Here is a 21,712-nt window from a genome sequence, read left to right on the forward strand (position 1 = left end):
CAGCCCGAGAAGTTAGATTTCTATGATGTGTGCTAATAATAAATTATGGGGAAATACCTATTGAGTAATTAGAAATGCGTGAATGTATAATTACGTAAATAAAATGGTTAAATATGTCTGCAAAAAAACAAACAAAAAAACAAAACAAAACACAAAAGCTTGTGGGTTGCCTCTGAGAGTTGCATGCACTAGCAAGAGTTTGATCAGATTGCTGAAAATAAAGGAAGGAGAAACATTCAATAACTAACGCCATGACAAAAACTTCAGTGCTTTGTCCAATGCTATCCTCTAGTGGTCAACCTGTATCAACCTTGGTCTTGGCCAACGACAGGGATGATCAAAGCGTAATGTAACAAACTGATCTAAATGTAAATGTATGTAAACATTCAAAAAACTACTTATTAAAGACTGCCCACCCTCACGTTGCCGTTGCATCACTGTTGAGACAGCTCCCTCCCCATTCTGCATGCATTCTGGGATGTCAGCAGCATCCTGTCACAAGCTTTCTGTAAAAAGAAGGAAGTAGACTGGTCCACAACCTGGACACCCTGTGCAGACCTGCAGAATGGTAAGACACTCTGCTTTTAGTTTCAACATCATTGTGGAATATGTGGAATATGTCAACAGGCGTTTTCTGTTTCTGTTTATTGAAGCTAATTAAAGTCAGTGTTCTGTAACTTCTGACCTTTAGAGAGCTTTTTTGGTAGCATTCTGTGACATTGGTTCAGTCACTGGTTCTCTCCTGTTTCTGATGCTAGGGCTAGGGTTAGAGGAAGTTACACTACACAGCGGTGAGACCGCAGCACTTCCTGACATGTTGTTTAACAGAAAAAAAAACTGGAAAAGTATGGTTCAAAAATGCATTAAATGTTCATGCATAATTTTGAAACCTAAATGCTATAAAGTAGTTGTTTTGGTTATTTGTTTATTCTTCTACTTATGTTTGTCATTGTGTAGTATACAAGTCAAAGCATTGCACCATCAATCTATATACAAAACATGTAAGATAGACGTATTTCCTTTGTGCCTTGGTTGAAGTGACATGCAACAGAAAACATGCAGTGATACTTCACAACAGAGGCACATTGGTCTACAGATTTACATTCTTACAGGATTCTTAAAAGCTCAGTTCTGAATGATAAATGGTATTCAAATGTGATTGTGATATGTGATTGTCATTATAGTCCAGTTCACTGGTTGTGTGTGAGGTGGATACAAGTTTAATAGAAAAACTGAAGAAGTTTCGATTTCGGAAAGAGACCAACAATGCTGCCATTCTGAGTAAGTTTCTCTTTACACATCGTTCACAGGGACAGCCTGTTTATTCCTGTTTATCTAGCATCTGGTGCAGAAATTTTGATCACCTATCAGTATACGCACAATTTTCTGGAACAATGGTTTTATACTTCACGCAGTCGCTGTCATCCAGGGTTCCATTACTGCTCTTATATACAATTCATACTCTAGCACACCAAAAATCTGTTTTTTACAATTATTCATACCTGACATTTAAAATAGAACAAAATATTTTTTATTCCCCAGTGAAAATTGATATGGAGAGACAACTGGTCATCTTAGAAGAGGAATATGAAGTACGTCACCACACCCCATACATACACCCATCAATCTGTTACTGCAGAGTGATCAGTGAGAGAAACAGTACTGGGTGAATGAACAGTGTATTCTAGACTTGGTGTAGAACACATGCCTCTAATAGGATGAATTCAGAATTTTCCAGCATTACGTTAAGATGTGCGACCGGATCATCAGCAGTGATTCTCTGTACCCTAACCCTACCACATACCCTAAATTGTTTGCTGCTAATTGAACTTTTAACAGTTTGTGATTTTAGTAATAAGGTGTGTCATGGGGTGCTTGTCCTCCAATGGATATTACTAATAATTACTACTCCTGCTTATACTGCAGGTGGGCGGATCTGCAGGACACCACTGTACTAGAGCGTTTGATGTGTTGGTAGTGGTTTAGATGTGAGACTGAGTAATGCCAGAGTGTTTGTGTTGTAGGACATCTCTCTGGAGGACCTGAGGGAGGAGCTTCCAGAACGCCAGCCCAGATATCCTTACCCGCTCAAGAAGCAGCAAAAATGATTTATTGCAATTTGCACTTGTGAGATATTCTGCATATTACCATTTTGCGGTAAACAGTCTTCCACAATAGGATTGCCCATTGGCTGTAAACATAGGTAGTCATACATCTACACCTGCTGTAGAAGTTCAGCATTGGACAAACTGTAACACTCAAGTTCTCCTACGTTTGTCCAGATAAATTTACTCTGTAAATAAGTCAGCCAACTAAATGTGTGATCCCACAACCAGAGCTGCACGGTAGTTAACAAACCTCAACAGATGTGTACATACATAATCTACAGCTACAAGCTGGTTCACGCAGACGGGCGAGTGTCCTATCCTCTCTGCTTCATCTTCTGCAGTCCTGTCGGTACGTTGGTCTTCAGGTTTGGTTGCCACCGAGTGCCCTGTCTTCTAAAGCAACATGATCACTGATCTGACAATATTTGGATCAATTAAAAAAAAGTCACGTTTCAACATCTACATGTTGAAAATATGAAAGCTGATTTTACATGCCAACAATCTTATCCCAAAGACTACAGTAAAGGCTTTAAAACAAGAATAGAACAAGAACTGAAAGTAAATACAGTCAGACTACTGAAGGGCAGATAGAGAAGACATAGGACGATGTTCCTCCAACGTGTTTCCATGCTTCTCTCTCTCAACAGGCTGCAAGCCAGAACAACAGATGATGTATGCTGGCAGCAAAAACAGGCTGGTTCAATTAGCTGAACTCACCAAGGTACAGACCAAATAGGCAAACAAGATCTACGCTGATTTAACTGATCTGTGGCCAGTGTTTGACTGTAGAAGGACAGCTCATTAACGTATTCACACATGCAGCACCAGTGTAAAGGTGTTTCTTGAAGAACTACTTACAGTAAAAGGAGCAATCGGTTTCCCTCTTTGATTCTTCACATTATGCAACAGCTGTTACGCTGACACCTAGTGGTCAGACTATATTAGATTTAAATCCTGGCTCCACGTTGGATACCTAATTCTAATGAGCATAAACTAGTTATTTCAGGGAATACAAAGCAATAATTTAATAGAAATAAATGTAAGGAGAAAAACTTTCATAAATATTGTTTGCTACTTTATTGCTGGTCTCCACTAGCTTTCCAAGTCTGTGTTTCTGCCAGACAAGAATAAATAAAATCTAAAACAAGCCTAAGGTTCATCGCACACATTCACCACCACTCTTCTCCCCTGTGCAGGTGTTTGAGATTCGCAACGCAGATGACCTGAGTGAGGAGTGGCTGAAGGAAAAGCTGTCTTTCTTTCGCTGAGAATCGTTCCTTCTCCTACATGGTTGTTCATTATGGGATCCCAGAGTTGACCTCGGTTCTGTGGAAGACTGCTACTGTATTTAACGTTAATATGACTATGCTTTGATATGTGTCCTCACTGACACACTCAATAATGCGAATCCATTCGATTTATCACAATAAATCTTAAAAAAAAAAATTCTACTGCTGTATTTATTCTAAATTGTTATCCAGAATTTTGTACACTGAAAATTGCAAATGCATTAATGTTGGAAGCAAAGTAGCTGTAAACAATGTACACGTACAAATCACATGTGTTTTTCACCTGTTGCTTCAAGGTTCAACTTTTTATGTATTGCTACATTTCATGTAAATCCCTCATCCCTCAGAAATATACAACATTTGTTTAAAAATAAAACCACTGGTTAGTCTTTATTTACAGACATTACTGACTGTGATGAGTGTTTCTCTACAACCATTATAACAACGTCCTCCATACATGATGATCTTCAATTCAGAACCCTGAAAACCCCATAGTTTCCGAAGTGTTGGACAAAGCAGATACAAAATTTTATCCGTTCTGTCATTTCATCAAGCGGAAACCAGAACCAGCAGACGAAGAGAAGTAACAGACCCTCGCCTACTGCAGGATCATGAACTGTAATCATTAGGACACAACACAGAATCTGACCCTAGAATGTAGAGAACACCTTTACTGCCGTAAATCCCTGGGTTGGCCGGAATAAGAGCGCTACGTCTGTGGTTCTGGTGCTGGTCTTTGGGTTTCCCAGGCCTATTGTACCCGATTAAGCTCACGAGCCATCGATCAGGTATCAGCCACTGATCAGGCTTCTCAGTAACTAGGAGAGATGAATTAGAAGACTCAAGTGTCTGAGAAAAAACATGGGGGAGGGTTAAAGAAAAAGAACAAAGAAATCCATCTACAGTCCTCCATCTCTGTCCCACATTGACCAGAGCAGCAGTGACTGGACGTTTCTAAAGGGGACAATCAGGACATCCAGAGACATTGGATGTCCCCCAACAGTCTCCGGCTCTTCATTCGCTGTCGCTGCCTTCACTCGAGTCAGATGCCGCATCGCTGCCGCTCTGCTGGCCGCCATCAGAACTGCGGACGGGGGAGGCACTGGCGCTCCTCCTCCCGCCTTCACCGTCCTCATCCTCACTGGCGCTCTGCCTCCCTCCCTCGTCATCACCACTGTCATCGTCATCGCTGCCAAAGATTTCTTCCTCGTCACGCGCATGCCGATCGTCACCGCTCTCGCCTCCGCTCCCGCTAGCCTTCCTCTCACGACCCTCGCCCTCCTCATCCTCCTCTTCCTCATCTTCGTCCCGGTCAGACCCGCTGCCCGAGTTCTCGCTCTCGCTGCCTTTCTCCTTCTCATCGCCTGCACACAGACAGACAAGGCATGATTAGTTTGAGACACAATCACATTCATCTTTTTAAGACACGTAACAGCTAGGGTTAGGGTTAGGGTTAGGGTTAGAAGCTACAGCATCAGGGTTGCTGTGCTGGATATTGAAATGACCACCACCACTCTGACGTACACGAGTGTGTGTGTCAGATTTTGAGAGTGTGCATGCTCGTGTGTCCATTATAGTGGGAGTGCGTTACCAGAGTCCTGTAGGTCTTTGTCCATGTCCACATCTTCTTCCTCATCTTCTGGCTCATGGTTCTCCAGCTGTGCCCTGCGTGCTTCCTGAACACATACACACACAATTTTTATATACATAATTTGACATACATGATTTTTTCCATGAATACAGGCTGATTCACTCTGGATATGAATCTGAACCCCCAGGTGCTCCCAGACCTGTGCTTCCTGTTCCTTCTCGTTCATGTCTCTGTGTTTGCAGACCAGCACGGCGTTGGTGGTGGACTGGGCACCGGCCTTCGCCCGCCTCTTACTCAAGCGCACCCTGGGGAGGGACGAGCACACACACAACACACACACACACACACTTTAACGTCACACTTTGCAGCACACCGCATGTTCGGTGTTAAGATCGTTTAAACTGATTTAAACTCATGGCCAGATCAGCTGCTGTTCTCCTTCCTGCACTGAAACTGAAGAACCACAGATTCCAGAATCCCAAGTTAAGCAGAGCTTCATTTAAAAGATCATCAGGTGACTTATCAGGTGACTATGTGGCACCCAACACAGCAGTTACTGCTGTACCATCACTACACTTAAGAGATGCTAGCTGAGCGAGTGTGTGTGAGTGTGAGTGTGTGTGTGTGTGTGTGTTTCAGTGTATGTGAGCGTGTCAAGTTTGTGTTTGAGTGAGGGTGTCCGTTTGTTTGAGTGAGAGAATGTGTGTGTGTGTGTGTGTGTGTGTGTGTGTGTGTGTGTGTGTGTGTGTGTGAGTGTGAGTGTGAGTGTGAGTGTGAGTGTGAGTGTGAGTGAGAACCCACCTGGTCTCCAGCTCGTTGTAGTACACACCGTCACCATCACGGAAGATGAAGAAGTAGTTTTCTTCATAGCCTTTGCTAGCTTTGTTCTTCACGTTCCAGTTGTACTCCCGTGCGATCTTATAATCATACCTGCAGAGAGAGCGAGCGAGCGAGAGAGAGAGAGCAGGGGGTAGGGGTGGTAAGGTAGAGAGGGGTGTGAGAGTAGGGTATAGAGTTATGGGATGCATGTGTTGAAGACAGTGGGCGGGGACAGGACGAGTTGTCTTACAGCTCCTCAGGCATGTAGTCCAGGTCCTCCTCCAGGTCTCTCTTACGCTTGCGCAGTGTGTCCTCGTTGGGCAGGAAGTACGCCACAAATTGGTTTCCCTCCTCATCCATCATCCCCCTATAAACACAAAGCAAAGCCAAGTCAACTACCAACTGCACACACTTCCAATGGCACACAATCACGCACACACAAACACACACACCTGATCATAGCCTGGGACATCATCTCTACACCAACAGGGCTTGTCACATCCTTAGGCGCTGGGTCAGAGTCAAAGATGACCTGAGCACATGGGTTTATCCACATCTAGAAGGATAGAAAGAGCAAAAGAAAGAAAGAATTAAATAAAAGGAAAGACAAAAAGGTTCGTGACAACATGATGCGCGTGATGTGTGCGCATTACCTTAAAGTCAGGGAAGACGGGCAACACTTCTACAGGGGTGACTCTGGGTTTGCTGTAGTGCTGCGTTATCTGGGTAGTAAGAAACAGGCAGAGTCATTGCCACTGCCTTGTGTTTGCTACAGCAGACTGCAATTTGAGGCACGTTTTTTATAGAATGCTGATGAAACACACTCACGTTTTTCTGGGCGTCCTCAAAAGTCTTCTCAATAGCTGATATCTGACTGTCTCTGTCCTTATAGATCTCCTCTTCTGTGAACTGCTGTTTGACTGACACACCAATCCTGCCCAAGCAGACACACATCAACACACAATTACAAAGGCAAAACTACAGTGAGGGAAGCTGAATGAAGGCGTAAGTGGTTTTGTGAGTGCGTCCCCTACTTACTTGACCTCCACCTTGTCGTTGGAGACTCCGTATCTGTTAAACTCTGTGGAAATGTACTCGGTCTTCCTCATCCATGGCACCACTTTAGCGTGCTGCTGGGACCTGCACACGTTTGTGTATGCGCACATCCATACAAAGTAAATGGAATGCTCCTATCTACACATTTACACTGCAAAAGCACCCCAAAACATTCATACTACACATAAGGTCATACTATTCATGCTACATGTGAGTGCATGTGTGCATATAACACATTTAGTCTACAAATGCCTGCCCACATGCACACACCAAACTTCCCACACAATCGTACAGGTGATGCTTTGGACAGAACATCTTCCTAAAGTAAAATAGCCCAAAGACACCCATTACAAGCAGACTAAGTAACGCTGAACTCCCTCTAGGACAGATTCAGTTCAACTCTGCGGAGCCTCTGGGACACAGACATCCTGGACCAGAATATCATCTTGACCTCTGACCTCTTTGAGCTGGTAGGAGCCTGAATTTCCTCTTCCAGAAGCTTCTCATCCGCAGGGTCAAGCACAACTACAAGGAATCAAACACCAAGCCACATCAGCCCAACTGAAATCTAACACGAATCTTAACCCTCATCCAAACCCAACTCAAATATATTATATTTAGACTTCAGAATACTGTGAACTAGGTGTAAGTGGACTAGCATTGCAAAATTGTATATGGACAGACCCTTAACCTAAAACAATCATTAGTCCTGTTTAGGCATTTACATCTGTTAAATTTAGATTTATGTATTTACATATATGTCTAGATATGATCTATGTAGCATCCACTACTTGTAGAGTCCATGTATTACATGCCAAGGTTGTGTGTGTGGTGAATGTTATGCATGTATACTCTAGAAATGTCTAGAATCTGTGTTAAGTGCTTAGATAGTGTTGCATGCACTACATTTTAAGTACATAGATAGTCCATGTATGTAGTATGTATTAAGTGCATAGATAAGGGTGACCATATTTTCATTTAGGAAAACCAGGACACCTTGGAGCGGGGGGTGTGGTTAAAAAAAACCCGGGATACCCAGGACAGGACGTGACATTTGGTCACCCTAGCATAGATAGTGCTGTATGCAGTATGTTTGAAGTGTGTACATACTACTCGAATCTATGCGGTACGTGTCTGGGTTGATGAGATCGATGGTGACTCCCAGGTCTGGCTCTGTAAGCAGGTCATGTTTATGCTGTTTTTCCAGTGAGGTGGCCTTATACTGCACAAACCTGCAAGACAAAAAAATCACATTTGCTACACTCCTTTAAAAAACCCATCAAACACTGGGGATCTGCTAGCTTTTCTTTGAAATACTCACAGACATAAAAGATATCTCACATTTTACACAAACATGTAATGTTCCAAGACATGACATAAAATGGAAAATGGAATAAAGCAACTGCAAAAAGCTAGTTTCACTGACTTTACTGTGACTCCAGATGATTAATCATACTGGTGTTGTTTTTATCATGTGTGCCTGTAAAATGAATACTTAAATGTGATTGTATCCAAGGCTGGTAAAAGGGAACTGTACATACCTGTGCTGGTCAAAGGGGTATGTGATGAACTTTGGGTCAAATGGGATATCCGGGAGGCTGTTGCAATATTTGACCCGACACACCACACCGGACCTAAAGACAAGAGGAAGACACCTGCCTTAATACCCAGCCAAGAGCCCTGCTCGCTGAAATCACACATCCATGTACATTATGATATTGATATTCGTTCAGATCACATTGGAAGGGATATGGATTACAAGTGTTACCTCTCAGGTACAGTTCTGTGCGATGAGCTCCTGTGTTTGGGAGAAAAACACATTCAGTTTGTGTTTGATGGACACTAACTTAATAGTTTATTGATAAATATCGTCTTTAACATATCGATTGTTGGTTAAGCTAGCCAGCTATCAGTTACCAAGTAGCCTAACAACACAAGCGGCTAGGCTAACTAGCTAGCGTGAGCTGGGTCTCACCGATGCCCGTCCTCCCGTTGCGCTTGAGTCTGAATCGTTGGAGCCATTCTCCGTGAGACGGTGGTGTGTACAGATTCGCGTTTAAATAATAGTTTGATCTGCGTCCAAACGGTTTTTACGGGGGAAAACTGGATGTTGAGCTCTGAACGCCTCCTCTGCTTCTCAAGTTAGACAGCGGCGCAGTCGTTGAGGACCCCTTCCGTAATTTAGGTGGCAAAAAAACTGCCAGAAGGCAAACACGTTCAATAACTTTCTACAAAAATATTTTATAAATCAATACTTAATTTTCTTGGTATTTTGTTTCTCGTTTGCTTACAGTCGAGCAACCTGCAAGATAACTCGCTAGCTAGACATGAGTTGCTTGAATTAGACAGGCAACATCCTAGTTGTAATAAAGGAAGAAAACAAACGACTGCTTTATCCGGTACATTGCTTTATTGCTTAGCGCAGGCAAAAAAACCAAACAAACAAAAGCCCACCCACGTTAACAGACAAAATCAGTGGAGGGTAAATCAGCCATAGTGCATATATTTCAGAATCCTTGTGAGTCTGAACAATAACAAACACATGCCTTTTCTACTCAAAAGATTAATGCTTAAAGTTAAACTGTATGTAATTAAAAACAAAACATCAACAAAGTGTGTGGAACACAAAGACTCCAATGATTCAATGCCTTTCCCTTTTGTACTATAGTTGCACTTCTAAACAGAAAAAGACCCAACTGCATCCCCCTTCTATGAAATTTGAAGCAGTGTCTAGAAAAACACTAGGGTGTTGACAGCAGGGAAGCAGTAGTCTGTGTGTAATATTTGCAGGGGACTGGAGTTTGAGAACATTATTAACATCCATTAAACCAGACTTTCTGGAAAGATCTTTCACATTCTGTGAATCATTTGTGCCAGGATATCAGGTTTTGAACTCAACCCCAGAATTAAACGTGTAAGCTTACTCTTACCATTTCCTCTTATGGTCTCAAATCCATAAATCAATATTCAATTTTACTTGGAGCAGGTGAAAATATTCAGTGTTTAAAATTAGCATTAACCATTTTAGGTAAAATACAATCAGCGTGTAAAGTTACAGGCAAATGAGCCTGACCTGAACCTCAATGTGAATAGAGTACATAGAATAAAAATTGACAGCTTGACACAGGGATAGTTTACAGGAATACAAGCTGTTAACAATTCACACAGCCCTAAAATCAGAGCATAATCAATCACAGCTTACAGCCTTTTACAACCGTCTATAAAAGAATCCCACTGATCTGAGAACAGGACAAGGGAATGTCACCCAAATACTTTTTGACCCTTTTTGAGGGAACCAAAAATGAGAAACTCTGTCTAAATTCTTTTTTCAACACCAACACAGATTTGCCATTTACTGTGCCTCTCTGTGCTTCATCCCCAAGCTCAGTGCTTATTCTCCATTTTCAGCCACAGCTCACCTTTAAGACCCATCATACCCAGGACAGATTGTTGAAAGACAGCAGGTGTAGATGGGTTGCCATTTTTCAATCATGTTGAAATCCCTGACACTGCTGGCCCCCCACTGTTCTAATATTTTGGTCTGTTCATTGGCGTTCCCAGCTGTTGATGAATCCCCATCCTCAGGTCTGGGTGTGTCCAGAGCGATCCACCCTATAGCCATCAAACAAACAAACTGATAAGGATGAAGAAAATATCTGAATGTGTTCAGCCAATACACTGAAGGTAAAACAGAAACAGTGCTGCTACCTGCTCAACATGTACAACATTTGACCAGGGTCATCAGCAAACACCCTGTGAATGAGACGCATTTGGAGATGCAGTTAGTTGATATATACAAGTCATGATAATATGTAGTAATCCAACATACATCAATGTATACCTAAGGGAACTGAAAATTAACGCAATCTTAATTATTGTAATTATCTGAAAGTGAAGCATGAAGTTCAGTGGTTATTTTGGCACTCACCCATCACCCCAATGATAAAATGCTCTGTCTTGATAAAACAGACAGAGGAAAAGCCAAACACTGATGGTCTCTACCCAGAACACAACAAACAGCAGCCACACGGAGGAGAGGAGAAGCTCACACACCATCCTGCCAGCTGCAAAGTGGTACAACAAACCAAGTTATTAGCTACTCTCCCACAACTTGAATTGAAACTGAAGTTTTCGTACTATGGTGCGACTTTTTTTTCGTCAATAATCCAAATACCAACAACTAATTCAAATTTTGGTACTTGGCTTATGGTATAAAAAAACCACACATACTCCGGAATAATTTTGAAAAAAATAAAGATTTTAAGTTAAGCTGGATTCAAATCAGCTGAATTAACGAAACTACCTGCGCACTAACCCTCTGAGCACGAAGCAAATGTAACCGAGCAAATGATAAATCAGAATGTGTGTCATTTACTTTGTTTTTTAACATTAGTAATAATCCCGTGCAATAACATTTTGCATACGCGTGTAATCTAGATACATACCCACACACCATTATATAGTTAGCCAGCTAACTAGCTCTATGAGACCTTAACTTACCCCCTTTGTGCTTGTAATCAGTCTCGGGTTTTTTTACAACCTCTTATATAGATGCTTGTCAGAACTAGTTGAATTTTTAAAAAGACTGAGAAAATATATCTCTGAACAATAGAGAAACTGTTGAACCTCACGATTTACTACACTGCTAGCTAGCTAGTTAGCATTGTAACTAGACCGGTTAGAACCACGGTTACGTTAGCCTAGCCAGCTAGGAGAGCTAGTTTTCGAAACAAAAACATGAGCAACTAACCGTTAACGTTGACGAAGAATAAATTTGTATAAAATAAAAGCAGAAGGTGATGTAAACATTGCTCCAAACTGTGTTACTAACGACATCGGCCAGCGGACAACGACAGCTAAATGGACCCCTATGGCTATCAAGTTAGCTAAAGTCCTCAAGAAAAAACAAAACAATACGATTATTCGACGTATTCGACCAAGTCACATTTGATCTCTTGAGCCTCTTACTGCCACCAACAGCTTGAAAGGCATTTCATCTAGTTGATCAATTGTCAGGGACCTCAGACACCACAGCTACATTTATTTGAAGGTTTTGTTTTTAAAAACACGGATGCATGTTAGGTGCCAATATACTAGATACCGGTTCAGTTTAAAGTATTATTAATAGCGAGGTTTAACAAGTATGGGTAAAGCAGGTGACGTTGTGAGACTAAAAGTTATGTTAAAACACATGTTTATACTTGTTTTTTTTAAATAACAGGGATAAAAGGTAAATAAACTAAGTGGTCTTAGACTAACGCCGAACTTGTAGTACGTCCGTGCGGGATGTTTTAAAAATGATCGATTTTATAATCCGGGCGTATATAAAACCGGTTTCTCCACATTGCTTTATCAGAACATTCGGTAACTTCGCAGTTTATGAAGATTAAAGTTGCCTTTGTCGTAATCAAAACGAATGTACATGGTATAAATTTAGTATCAAGTTTAAAAGTCAGTGGCTACTACTTAGCCTATAACAAGTATGTGCAATTCATGGATGTGAAAGTTTCATTTTATTTATCCGATTAACTCGACAGAGCTGTTGTCTTCCACACCGACAGGGGGCGCTTAGTCATAGTTTTACACGATGTCGTTAGCTAGCTAGGTTGGCTAATTCGCTACCAAAACATAACAGCTAGAAGAGCTTCGATTGCTTTAAACGTTAACGTTTGTGAGATGTTCGCTTTTCCTATATAAAGGGTTATTTAACGTATCGGTTTTACTGCTCATGGGGCATTATATGTTGAAGACTCCATCCCAAGTTTATGCTCTTTTTTAATCATAGCTTGTCAGCTAGCTGCAGGCTAACCACCACTGTCGCTTTGCTGTGTAATTTTTTACCTCAGAAGATTGTAGTGCACGTACGTATATTATCATCTATTAACATGGTCACTTATAGCATGTTGGGTGGTCCAATGAGATTTTGAACTTTTGAAGTTAGTCGAATCACTAAAACGAATTAATAACTAACTATCTAGCTAGCTCGGTTTCTAGTGTTCCTTTATCTAGACCACTAACTTTCCGGATAGCTGAATGTTGAATATTGGCTAGCTAATTATAATTATAGGTGATAGGCTTTTATTTCAAAGTTTAGTCAGCCACAGGAACCAGCTGTCGAGATAAAATTGTCTTATTGATCGATTAGCTGTCAGAACAACAGAAACGGGAAATGATCAATGGCAACAACAGTTTGGCAATATTATTGCGAGAAGCTGTTTGTAGTTTTTAAGATCGGACTGAGAACAACTTTTACCTCAAACCAACGTTTTTCAAAATGAGTGGACTTAATGTAATGGAAAATGTTTTTCTCATGTTAAATGCAGCATGGTATACTTGGATAATAATTAAGCTTTCTTGATACTTTGTTTCTGCCTCTTAGGCTAAGACGTTACCTGTTCTTAAGGAAACACTATGTTTACAGCAGGAATATCAAAGAGGATGTGGTATTCACATGATGTCGGTGACTTATGGATTCAGAAGAGTCAAAACAAGGACTAAGTTTGCTTCATCAATCTTAAAACCCATATGAAAATGTATCGTGACCATTACTGGTTGCATGTCTGTCAGTTGAAGGCATGTCAGCATTGGTGTTCCAACAGTGGCGTTTTTTACTTTTGTTAGAATGTTAATATTGGTCCTGTTAATAAAACAGGACCAACAGCTGACCACGGAAATCTCACTACAATTGTTTCCCCATCCCCACAAACACACCCTTCCTGAATCCAATAGACTCTGATCAGCAATGTCAACCGACACAGGTGATCGTGGGAAAGAAAGGGAGCGGGGTGCCCGTCCCAAGGTGCGTCAGAGCCGCTCTGAGGAGCGTCAGGACGGGGGGAGGCGGAAAGGAGGCAGGGGCAAGACGAAGGGCCACATGCCACATGAGCCGCTGTCAGAGCGGCCAGTTAGTGATGGCTTTGAGTATGGAGACCTCCTGGGTGGCCTAGAGGCTGGAAATGGGGGCTTGTCATCCCCAGTTCGTGAACGCCGGTGGCGGCATCTTCTCAGCTCCTCAGGGTCTTTGCTGTCTGAGAGAGTGTCCACCCGTACAGCTTCAAGCACACCTAGCACAGACCAAGCAGCACCTGAGACCAGCGGCAAGTCTTCCGGTGTTAGTCGCTCCCTCAGGCAGAAAATCCAGGATGCGGTGGGCCAGTGTTTCCCCATCAAGACCCATGGTGGAACTTCTGCTTTGGGGCAGAGCCTTACATCATCCCCCTCCGTAACCTCGTCCCGGAGGAAGATCCATTTGAGCGAACTGATGCTGGACAGCTGCCCATTTCCAGCGGGCTCAGATCTTGCCCAGAAGTGGTACCTGATCAAGCAGCACACTGCCCCCATCTCCCAACCACCTGAGCTGGACTCGTTCTCCGGTGCCGGGGCTGCCACATCTGACCTCACGACCACCGCCGCCGCTGTGGTCGAGGATGAAGATGACCGCCTGCGGGAGAGACGGAGGATAAGCATCGAGCAAGGTGTGGATCCACCGCCCAACGCACAAATCCACACGTTTGAGGTGACTGCACAAATCAACCCGTTGTATAAGCTGGGGCCCAAGCTGGCACATGGCATGAACGAGCTGGCAGGGGACGAACGGGCCATCCAGCAGCAACAGATGCTGCAAAGGCAGCAGCAGCAGCACCAGCTCTTCCTGCAGAGCTGCCTTGACACCCTCGACGAAGTCGTGGCCTCTTCCTCCGGATCTGCTCCCTCATTCTCCACTGAATCCTACCCGGACTCTGACTCCTCCTCCCCGTCCCCCTGCTCCCTGGTGAGAGGGTCCCCTGCGCGGCTGGACCGGCCCAAGTCCCAGGACAGCCACCATCGTGTCCACACTCAGATCGACTATATTCACTGCTTAGTGCCTGATCTGCTGGCGATTACCAACCTTCCATGTTACTGGGGTGTGATGGATCGTTACGAGGCGGAGACATTACTGGAGGGAAAGCCAGAGGGCACCTTTCTGCTGCGCGACTCCGCCCAGGAGGACTACCTGTTCTCCGTCAGCTTCCGTCGTTACGGCCGCTCTCTCCACGCGCGCATCGAGCAGTGGAACCACAACTTCAGCTTTGACGTGCACGACCCTAGCGTGTTCCACGCACCCACCGTCACCGGTCTCCTGGAGCACTACAAGGACCCGAGCTCATGCATGTTCTTTGAGCCGCTGCTGTCGAACCCCGTGCACCGCACACGACCGTTCGGCCTCCAGCACATCTGCCGCGCCGTCATCAGCAGCTGCACCACGTACGACGGCATCGCTGCTCTGCCCATTCCCAACGCGCTGAAGGAGCACCTGAAGGAGTATCATTACAAGCAGAGGGTCCGCGTGCGGAGGCTGGACACATGGTGGGAGTGAAGGCCGTAATGTGTACCGACTGACCTCTGATCAGCAATGCACCAGTGCTCTCCTAACAGCCTTAAAAAAAAATCACTAACTCTGACCTAGCATTCTGCAGTAAACCCAAACGTTGCAAAGCTGGCGCTTAGCTTTTGAGCGGTATAGAGTAAAAAGTGCTGAATGAAAGTACCTAGTCTGAAAGGGCTAGGATATTCTACAGCGTTGCAGAATGTTGCAGAACACGGCATTTGGGTTTGTTGGTGTAATGTCAGGTCCGGGCGCGAGTCTGTCATCGACAGAGGTGCCAACGTGCACATTTGTTCTGTCTGCAGTATTGTCTTGTGGCAGAATGATAGCCGAAGTGCCACTTCTGTGTTAAAGGAAAGACCCATTTTCAGACCTGTTGTTGTCTTGCCTGGCAAATAAGGAGGAGCCTGCCCAGAAGCATGCGTTTCACCGGGTGCCATTGAAGTTCTCAGTGAAAATTCAGATGGTTTCAGCATATTTAAGACATGATCACTGTCATGATTGTGCATTTGGTTCTCAGTTCCTGCTGAAGACTAAATTATAGATTTTGCTTTTACATTGCATATTCCTGGCTTCTCATAGGATCAGAATGTGATGTGTGTGTTGCAGTCCTCCACAGACCACCATAAGCTTTCTAATCACATTACTATGTAACATTCCATAACTGCTGACTCTTATCTGTTTTTGCTGTAACAGAACTTACTCCATAAACATTTTTTGAGGAAGGATCAAATGAACTTGTCCTATAAAACGGGATTCGTCTGAAGTCCTTCCCCCATCATTTAGTGCAAGAGTGCTAACGGAGTATCGGCTCTATTTACAAGCATGACCGTTTTCAGTTCTGGAAGGTTAGAAACTGGTCAGTGATGCTTCATGACAAGAAGTGTGGATAACTGAAGCACTCTGAGAAAGCCCAGGGGTATTACCTCTACTAATGCCAAATGAGTGAAACTATAATTTTTCCTTAGCAAGAAAAAAGGCACAGACCCAGAGAATCTAATCAAATCTTTCTTGTTTGCTGTTTGCCATTGAAATACAGTTCCAAAGTCAAGTAAATGACCAATTTATTTAGCCAGAATTTCTCCCCCTTTTTATGTAAAATATTGGGTAAAACTTGCCCTCAACAGTCTAACCCTAGCTGTCAACACATGCGTGAGATCTAACAACAGGAAAACTTGAAGGTAGTCGGTTTTAAACCAAGTTTAAAACTTTTACATTTAGAATTGGACACCGTGCAATTTTTCTCTGTACATAGAGGTAGCCATTTGTGCCTATGGTTTTGTTTTTTGTTCCTGACAAAACCTGATAATGTTTTGTCAGCACCCACACTGAACTTTAGAACTATTTTCAAAATTCTTATTGGTAGTTTCGTTCCTGTATGGTTGTATAATTCTGAGTCTTCCTACTTGTACCATCATATTTGGCACTGCTTGAGCAACAGGTTAAAGTCTATTACAGCAGAGTGTCAATCAGGCATGCTCACTGGAACATTAGCCACATCACACCCAGACCAGTCTAAGACTGAAAAGCCAGCGTGTTTAGTTTGTGAGCAGATTTTTTTTTCCAGATTTTTTTAATGATAATGTATTGAATGTTTAATTATAGCACTCCAGTTTGGTATTATACAGACATTTTTACCTTTACCTGTGTGTAATGCCATATGAGTGAGTTATTTCAGGGAAGAAATGAGAAAGTAAGAGGTTCAATTGCCTGCTGTTAATGGACTTGATTTAGAGTTGATCAGACTGACCTATCCTGGGTAAACGTGTCTTCCTCACAAGGTGTCCTTTCTGCAGCTACATATCAGCAGAAGACTGAATAAACCTGTGGTTAGCTTGATTAATAGGTCATGGAGCAGAGAACATATACTGTAATTGGATAACTAAGAACAATAGCTTCATCTTTAAGGTTTTTATTTTAATGGCTAATTAAGAATGCATAGCTCTATTTTTTGTGTGTCATTCTATTCCATGAATTGACTGCTTGTGAACTTGAGTCAGTATCAAAGGGTTGTTTTTGGAAATGAATCCTGAATGTGATATTGATAAACATTTCCTTTTGTGAAACTTAACAGAATGCTTTCTCTGCATATTCAAAATCTCACTCAACTTTTTGAGTGTGACACCCAAGCTTTGACCAACATCATGTATCCAAGACCTGTACCCATAGCACACATATGTAAATGAATGCTTGAGCTTGGAGCTGAAAACTGTTGGAGTGCTACAGCACATGAAATGGGATTGAATGCTTAAAGCTGCTACAATCGATTTTGAAGTTCTTACTAACTTATGCCAGATTTAGCTACCAAAGAACTTCTCCCCCTTCCATTCTCCACTCAGCTTTCTCCAGAGGCACTCCGAACATATGCACACTTGGCCTACCCTTACACGTGCTACAGGGAGAACCGCCTCCCTGTAGAGAAGTTTCCTGAGTGGTTCATACAGCTGGACGATGTATTTAGCTGCTGATTAGAGACTTCTTTCTCTGAGCATCTATTTAGTGCTAACTATGAAGGTGTACACACAGGTTAGGATAAGTGTTATTTAAAAGATTGTTTACACCAGCTTTTAAGGTAGAGAATTCACTTGAGCTTTGTGAATAAGCGTGTTGCTAGAAGTTAGGGCTGGCAGAACTCGTTCGGTAATAAGTGATTAGCAAACGTCTATTTAATGAAAATGTTCAGTAAAACTGGACTATAAAATAAAGTGAATTTTTGTTTTTTGTAAAAGGATCTTAGCAACGTAAGCCCATGTGAATTTATTACACAGCTGAAAAAGGAGCATGTTTTAATTTAATTACCTCAGTACCAATGTTTTTTGGTTCATATCATCCCACCTTCTTTCCTTTGTTCTTCATGTTAGCACATTTTGAATGTATAAGAGAGAAATAACAATAACCTGCATCTGTCATCTGTTTGTCAAGACACACATTAGTGGATGTCAACATGGGATTCATAAAGATCTTCAAAAGAGGTTAAAACAACTGATTTGGGTTCTTTTCCAACCGAAGGTTAAACTGAAAAGTTCTGGTTTTAATGAAAACTAGACATATGCATAACATTTTGAAATATTGTCTGCCTGGGATTATCGTAAGTCGAGGCTTTAAGTCGTTAAAATAAGCCACCCCACCCCCTTCACACACATTTTAATGAGTTTAGACTCATTAGTGCAGAGTGACACGAGCCATCTAAGGACAACTAACTGCTGTTAACATCTGACTGGTGGTTCCAAGAAGGTTAAAAAAGGTCTGTTTTGCCACTCCATGATGTGGTACTAGGAAACGGATAAATAGTAGTGTATTAATACTAATGGCAGTGTGAGGTCAAGTACTGATTTCTTTTGTTTTTTCTTTGTGTTTTGGGACCACAAAACATGTCTGTTAAATATATGAACTTGAACTGTTTTTTTACACTGGCATTTCTATTTTTATTTAATGCTTATGTTCTTTGCCTTTGCTTGTTTATGCATTTTATTTCTGATTTAGGAAGATAGATTTGGATTGATTTTATTAAGTTGCAAAATGTATGATGAGAAAAGCACACAATAAACTATGCTGTATACTTTTTCTGCTTTTCTGTTTTTCACTTATAAATGGTTTTTCATCAATCATGGGTAAAACTCAAATACAGAGGTGGGCATTCCTGGTTCAGAAAGTAAAAGTCCTCACCAAGATTTTGCTCAAGCTTCTTGGATTGTGTTGATTCCACTAATTTTACCTGGCTTGCACTAATTAGAAAATGCATCAAGCTTGAGTAAAATCTCTTTGCTTCTCTCATTTCAAAATTGATTCTTTTATCAGTTTCCTTTATTTAAAAACCTCTTGAGGTCAAGTTTTTGATAAAGGTCTCTGGCATATAATAAATGGTCTAAGAATAAGATTGCACTCTTTTTTCTGCTGCATATTGCTATGTTGCATGTGTAGAAAAAAGTGTGTTCAGGTGGATATGAAAAGCAAAAAAAAAACATTTCAACGATGAATTTGTCATTGAACTTTTATTTTGAAAACTTTTATTTTGGAAAAACCATTTGGCGGCCATCTTGTTAGCTCCATTGTTAGCATTTTAGTGTTACCGTTCCTGCCTTTGCTCTGTGGTACGCGGATTCTAGCTAGCGTAGTGAGCTAGCGTGTTTACGTTCTGCTAATATATGTGTAGCTAGCTAGTTAGCTGTAGTCGCGGTCTTCTACATAATGTGCCCGTCTTACCTCTGACAAAAGTCTTAAGTGTCAACAGCAAGATCTGTGTCTCTTGGTGAAAAAGGTTTGTAGCCAACGTTAAGTTACCCAACCTAGCAATGTGACTCCGAAAATGCTGTTACGTATACGTATTTGTTACGTATATTGTTATTTGTTAAGTATATTGTTATTTGTTACGTATATTGTTATTTGTTACGTATATTGTGATTGGAATGCCTATTGATGACAAGCGAACGTTGCTTTGTGTGGAACGCTACGGTTGCTATGGATGCTATGAGGTTGCTAACCAACCAACTGTTGGATCTGTCTGCTTTAGCTAACTTATTAGGCTATGCAAAGTGAGATAATTAGCTAGCTAGCTGTTTGCACGTTGATGTAAACGTAAGTTAAATCTATCTTATTTGGTTAATAACTTGCACTAGCTAGTTTGGCGAATTCTATTAGTTAGGTTAGGTTAGCTAACGGTACCACCCGTCCACCTACAGAACCTCACGCAGGTTGGCTAAGAGGAGTTTAGAGACAATATGGGGAGGTGATCTGTCTGTTATTCGTATAGTACATAATATTTTTCTTAATTTTCAGTCAACATGACGGCAGCTGCCCTTCGAATTGGAGACCAGTTGATCCTGGAAGAGGATTACGATGAGAACTATATCCCATCTGAACAAGGTACATTAGCTGTCGCATGGTATACTTTAATATCCACCATTGATAATGTCTACAAGCTACAACAGATCAATCAATTAAAAACTAAATAATGTTGACATAATAATAATAATATTATAATATAATAACTTAACACGTGTCCAGCTGGGACTCCTGTATGTTCGTCCAAGCTATAGCTACACTTTATAACATATAATCAATCTCCATGCATTATGGACTTAAATATATGAATATGTGGGATTTTTCTTTATTTGAAGATATCATACCGATTGTGGGGATATTCTTCTTATCCGTATTCTTCCTCAGAGGTCCATGAGTATGCCAGAGAAATTGGCATTGACCCTGATGGGGAGCCAGAGCTGCTGTGGCTGGCCAGAGAGGGGATTGTAGCCCCACTACCTCCTGAATGGAAACCCTGGTAGGACAAGCTCATTCTCATACAGTCACCCATAATGAAACAGTTTTCTTATCCTTACACACAGAGTAGTGAGCGTTGGTGTGAGTGTTGGTTGCTGTGACAGCCTCAAATCTTTCTCAGTTTCTGTTTTCAGGTTCTTCTTAGAAAAATCCAAGCATACTCTAATGTGCCCTTAGAGTATGGCAGTCATGGTCTGGTGGTAGGGAACTGGTCTTGTGACCGGAGGGTCGTGGGTTCGATTCCCAGACCTGAGGCCGTGACTGAGGTGCCCTTGAGCAAGGCACCTAACCCCAACTGCTCCCCGGGCTAGGGCTGCCCACCACTCTGGGCATGAGTGCACCACAGCCCACTAGTAATCACTAGTGTGTGTGTGTGTGTCTTCTAATTGCACAGATGGGTAAATGCAGAGGACAAATTTCAATTGCGATGAAAAATCACAATTGACAAAATATGGCACATTTCATTTCATTAATATGAGCCCTTCCAACGAAAAACCATATATCAGCCATTTCTCTTGGGAGGATTCCCTTTTTTTATTTTTATTTTTGGACAACTTTCTTACATTAAAAAAACTAAAATGTGCTTCATGTAGACTTGCAGTTCTTTATTCATGAAGGTGCCTAGAAATATCACTCATAAAAGTGCTTTATATTATTGCTTTTATTTTATAGAACAGTTTGTCTCCACTGCCAAATTCAATGCATAGAAAAACAGTATATGTGACTTTAACAAATATATTAGTTCTAAGCTTTATTTTGATTCTTAATTAACTATTCATCTTTTTGTATGACATAAAATATATATGTATATATGTATAATGTATATGCATTATAAGTTTTCTGTAGATGATTAACTTATTTACATTCAGAAAATAATGAAAACATGCTAGCTCAATAGAACTCTATATAATCTAAATTTCATTTTGGATTTTTACATTAAATGAACCATACATAAAACACCCCCACTAAAATCCCCATAAAACATAACTAATGTAAAACAATGTAATATCAAGTAAAATTTAGATGAATCAGATTTTTATTCACATTCCAGAGATTCATAAAAAGATCGAGCAGAAGTTGGTAAGTAGTCCAGCATTGTCATGAGGTCATGGTGCTTCTCATTCTTGATTGGCAATGAACTTTCATATGCCCTTGGATAGTGTCTGCCGACGCTGCACCGTGGGCTCCTGTAGTTCAGAATGAGTTT

The 21,712-nt window shown here is 41.6% G+C and overlaps 4 protein-coding genes and 1 long non-coding RNA gene across 6 annotated transcripts in view; 3 read left to right on the forward strand and 2 right to left on the reverse strand.

Annotated features, from left to right (window-relative positions):
• The first annotated feature begins 412 nt into the window (after nt 1-412).
• On the forward strand, nt 413-3,800 carry gmfg (glia maturation factor, gamma). The gene is made up of 7 exons (XM_076976262.1): nt 413-568; nt 1,185-1,281; nt 1,543-1,592; nt 2,025-2,074; nt 2,375-2,457; nt 2,756-2,829; nt 3,305-3,800. The coding sequence occupies exons 1-7, from the start codon at nt 566-568 to the stop codon at nt 3,374-3,376; spliced, it is 429 nt and encodes a 142-aa protein (XP_076832377.1). The 5' UTR covers nt 413-565; the 3' UTR covers nt 3,377-3,800.
• On the reverse strand, nt 3,757-9,044 carry paf1 (PAF1 homolog, Paf1/RNA polymerase II complex component). The gene is made up of 14 exons (XM_076976261.1): nt 8,839-9,044; nt 8,632-8,661; nt 8,405-8,497; nt 7,974-8,095; nt 7,322-7,388; nt 6,846-6,947; nt 6,636-6,741; nt 6,461-6,529; nt 6,260-6,363; nt 6,058-6,174; nt 5,790-5,918; nt 5,188-5,293; nt 4,989-5,073; nt 3,757-4,761 (listed from the first exon to the last, which is right to left on the reverse strand). Exons 1-14 carry the CDS (start codon nt 8,883-8,885, stop codon nt 4,412-4,414), a joined length of 1,527 nt encoding a protein of 508 aa, XP_076832376.1. The 5' UTR covers nt 8,886-9,044; the 3' UTR covers nt 3,757-4,411.
• Nucleotides 9,045-9,251: 207 nt separating this feature from the next.
• Nucleotides 9,252-12,165, reverse strand: LOC143477583 (uncharacterized). 2 transcript variants are annotated; one of them, XR_013121587.1, is made up of 4 exons: nt 11,364-12,165; nt 10,792-10,927; nt 10,572-10,616; nt 9,252-10,475 (listed from the first exon to the last, which is right to left on the reverse strand). It is a non-coding gene; the product is annotated as an uncharacterized LOC143477583 (long non-coding RNA). The 2 variants fall into 2 exon arrangements; XR_013121586.1 differs by having other exon boundaries at nt 11,614-12,134.
• Nucleotides 12,166-12,428: 263 nt separating this feature from the next.
• Nucleotides 12,429-18,792, forward strand: socs9 (suppressor of cytokine signaling 9). Its single transcript, XM_076976260.1, has 2 exons — nt 12,429-12,724; nt 13,243-18,792. Exon 2 carries the CDS (start codon nt 13,606-13,608, stop codon nt 15,217-15,219), a length of 1,614 nt encoding a protein of 537 aa, XP_076832375.1. The 5' UTR covers nt 12,429-12,724; nt 13,243-13,605; the 3' UTR covers nt 15,220-18,792.
• A 483-nt stretch (nt 18,793-19,275) lies between these two features.
• Nucleotides 19,276-21,712, forward strand: part of LOC143477356 (uncharacterized) — a 35,882-nt gene continuing 33,445 nt past the window's right edge. The window contains 3 exon segments of the mRNA XM_076975943.1: nt 19,276-19,486; nt 20,005-20,091; nt 20,395-20,506. Of these exon segments, the coding sequence (XP_076832058.1) occupies nt 20,010-20,091; nt 20,395-20,506 (194 nt within the window). The 5' untranslated portion in view covers nt 19,276-19,486; nt 20,005-20,009.

The sequence above is a fragment of the Brachyhypopomus gauderio genome, chromosome 16 (assembly GCF_052324685.1).
Source record: "Brachyhypopomus gauderio isolate BG-103 chromosome 16, BGAUD_0.2, whole genome shotgun sequence".
NCBI lineage: Eukaryota > Metazoa > Chordata > Actinopteri > Gymnotiformes > Hypopomidae > Brachyhypopomus > Brachyhypopomus gauderio.

What these genes read in the sequence shown, in the direction of transcription:
- gmfg (XM_076976262.1), top strand. An exon ending in CTTCCAGAACGCCAGCCCAG is followed by an intron (nt 2,075 to 2,374) that starts ATATCCTTACCC and finishes ACAGATGTGTAC; the next exon opens with ATACATAATCTACAGCTACA. An exon ending in CATCTTCTGCAGTCCTGTCG is followed by an intron (nt 2,458 to 2,755) that starts GTACGTTGGTCT and finishes CTCTCTCAACAG; the next exon opens with GCTGCAAGCCAGAACAACAG.
- paf1 (XM_076976261.1), bottom strand. Translation starts at nt 8,885, where the DNA reads ATGGCTCCAACGATTCAGACTCAAGCGCAACGGGAGGACGGGCATCG. An exon ending in AACGACAAGGTGGAGGTCAA is followed by an intron (nt 6,742 to 6,845) that starts GTAAGTAGGGGA and finishes CTGCTTGGGCAG; the next exon opens with GATTGGTGTGTCAGTCAAAC. An exon ending in TTGAGGACGCCCAGAAAAAC is followed by an intron (nt 6,530 to 6,635) that starts GTGAGTGTGTTT and finishes CTTACTACCCAG; the next exon opens with ATAACGCAGCACTACAGCAA.
- socs9 (XM_076976260.1), top strand. Translation starts at nt 13,606, where the DNA reads ATGTCAACCGACACAGGTGATCGTGGGAAAGAAAGGGAGCGGGGTGCC.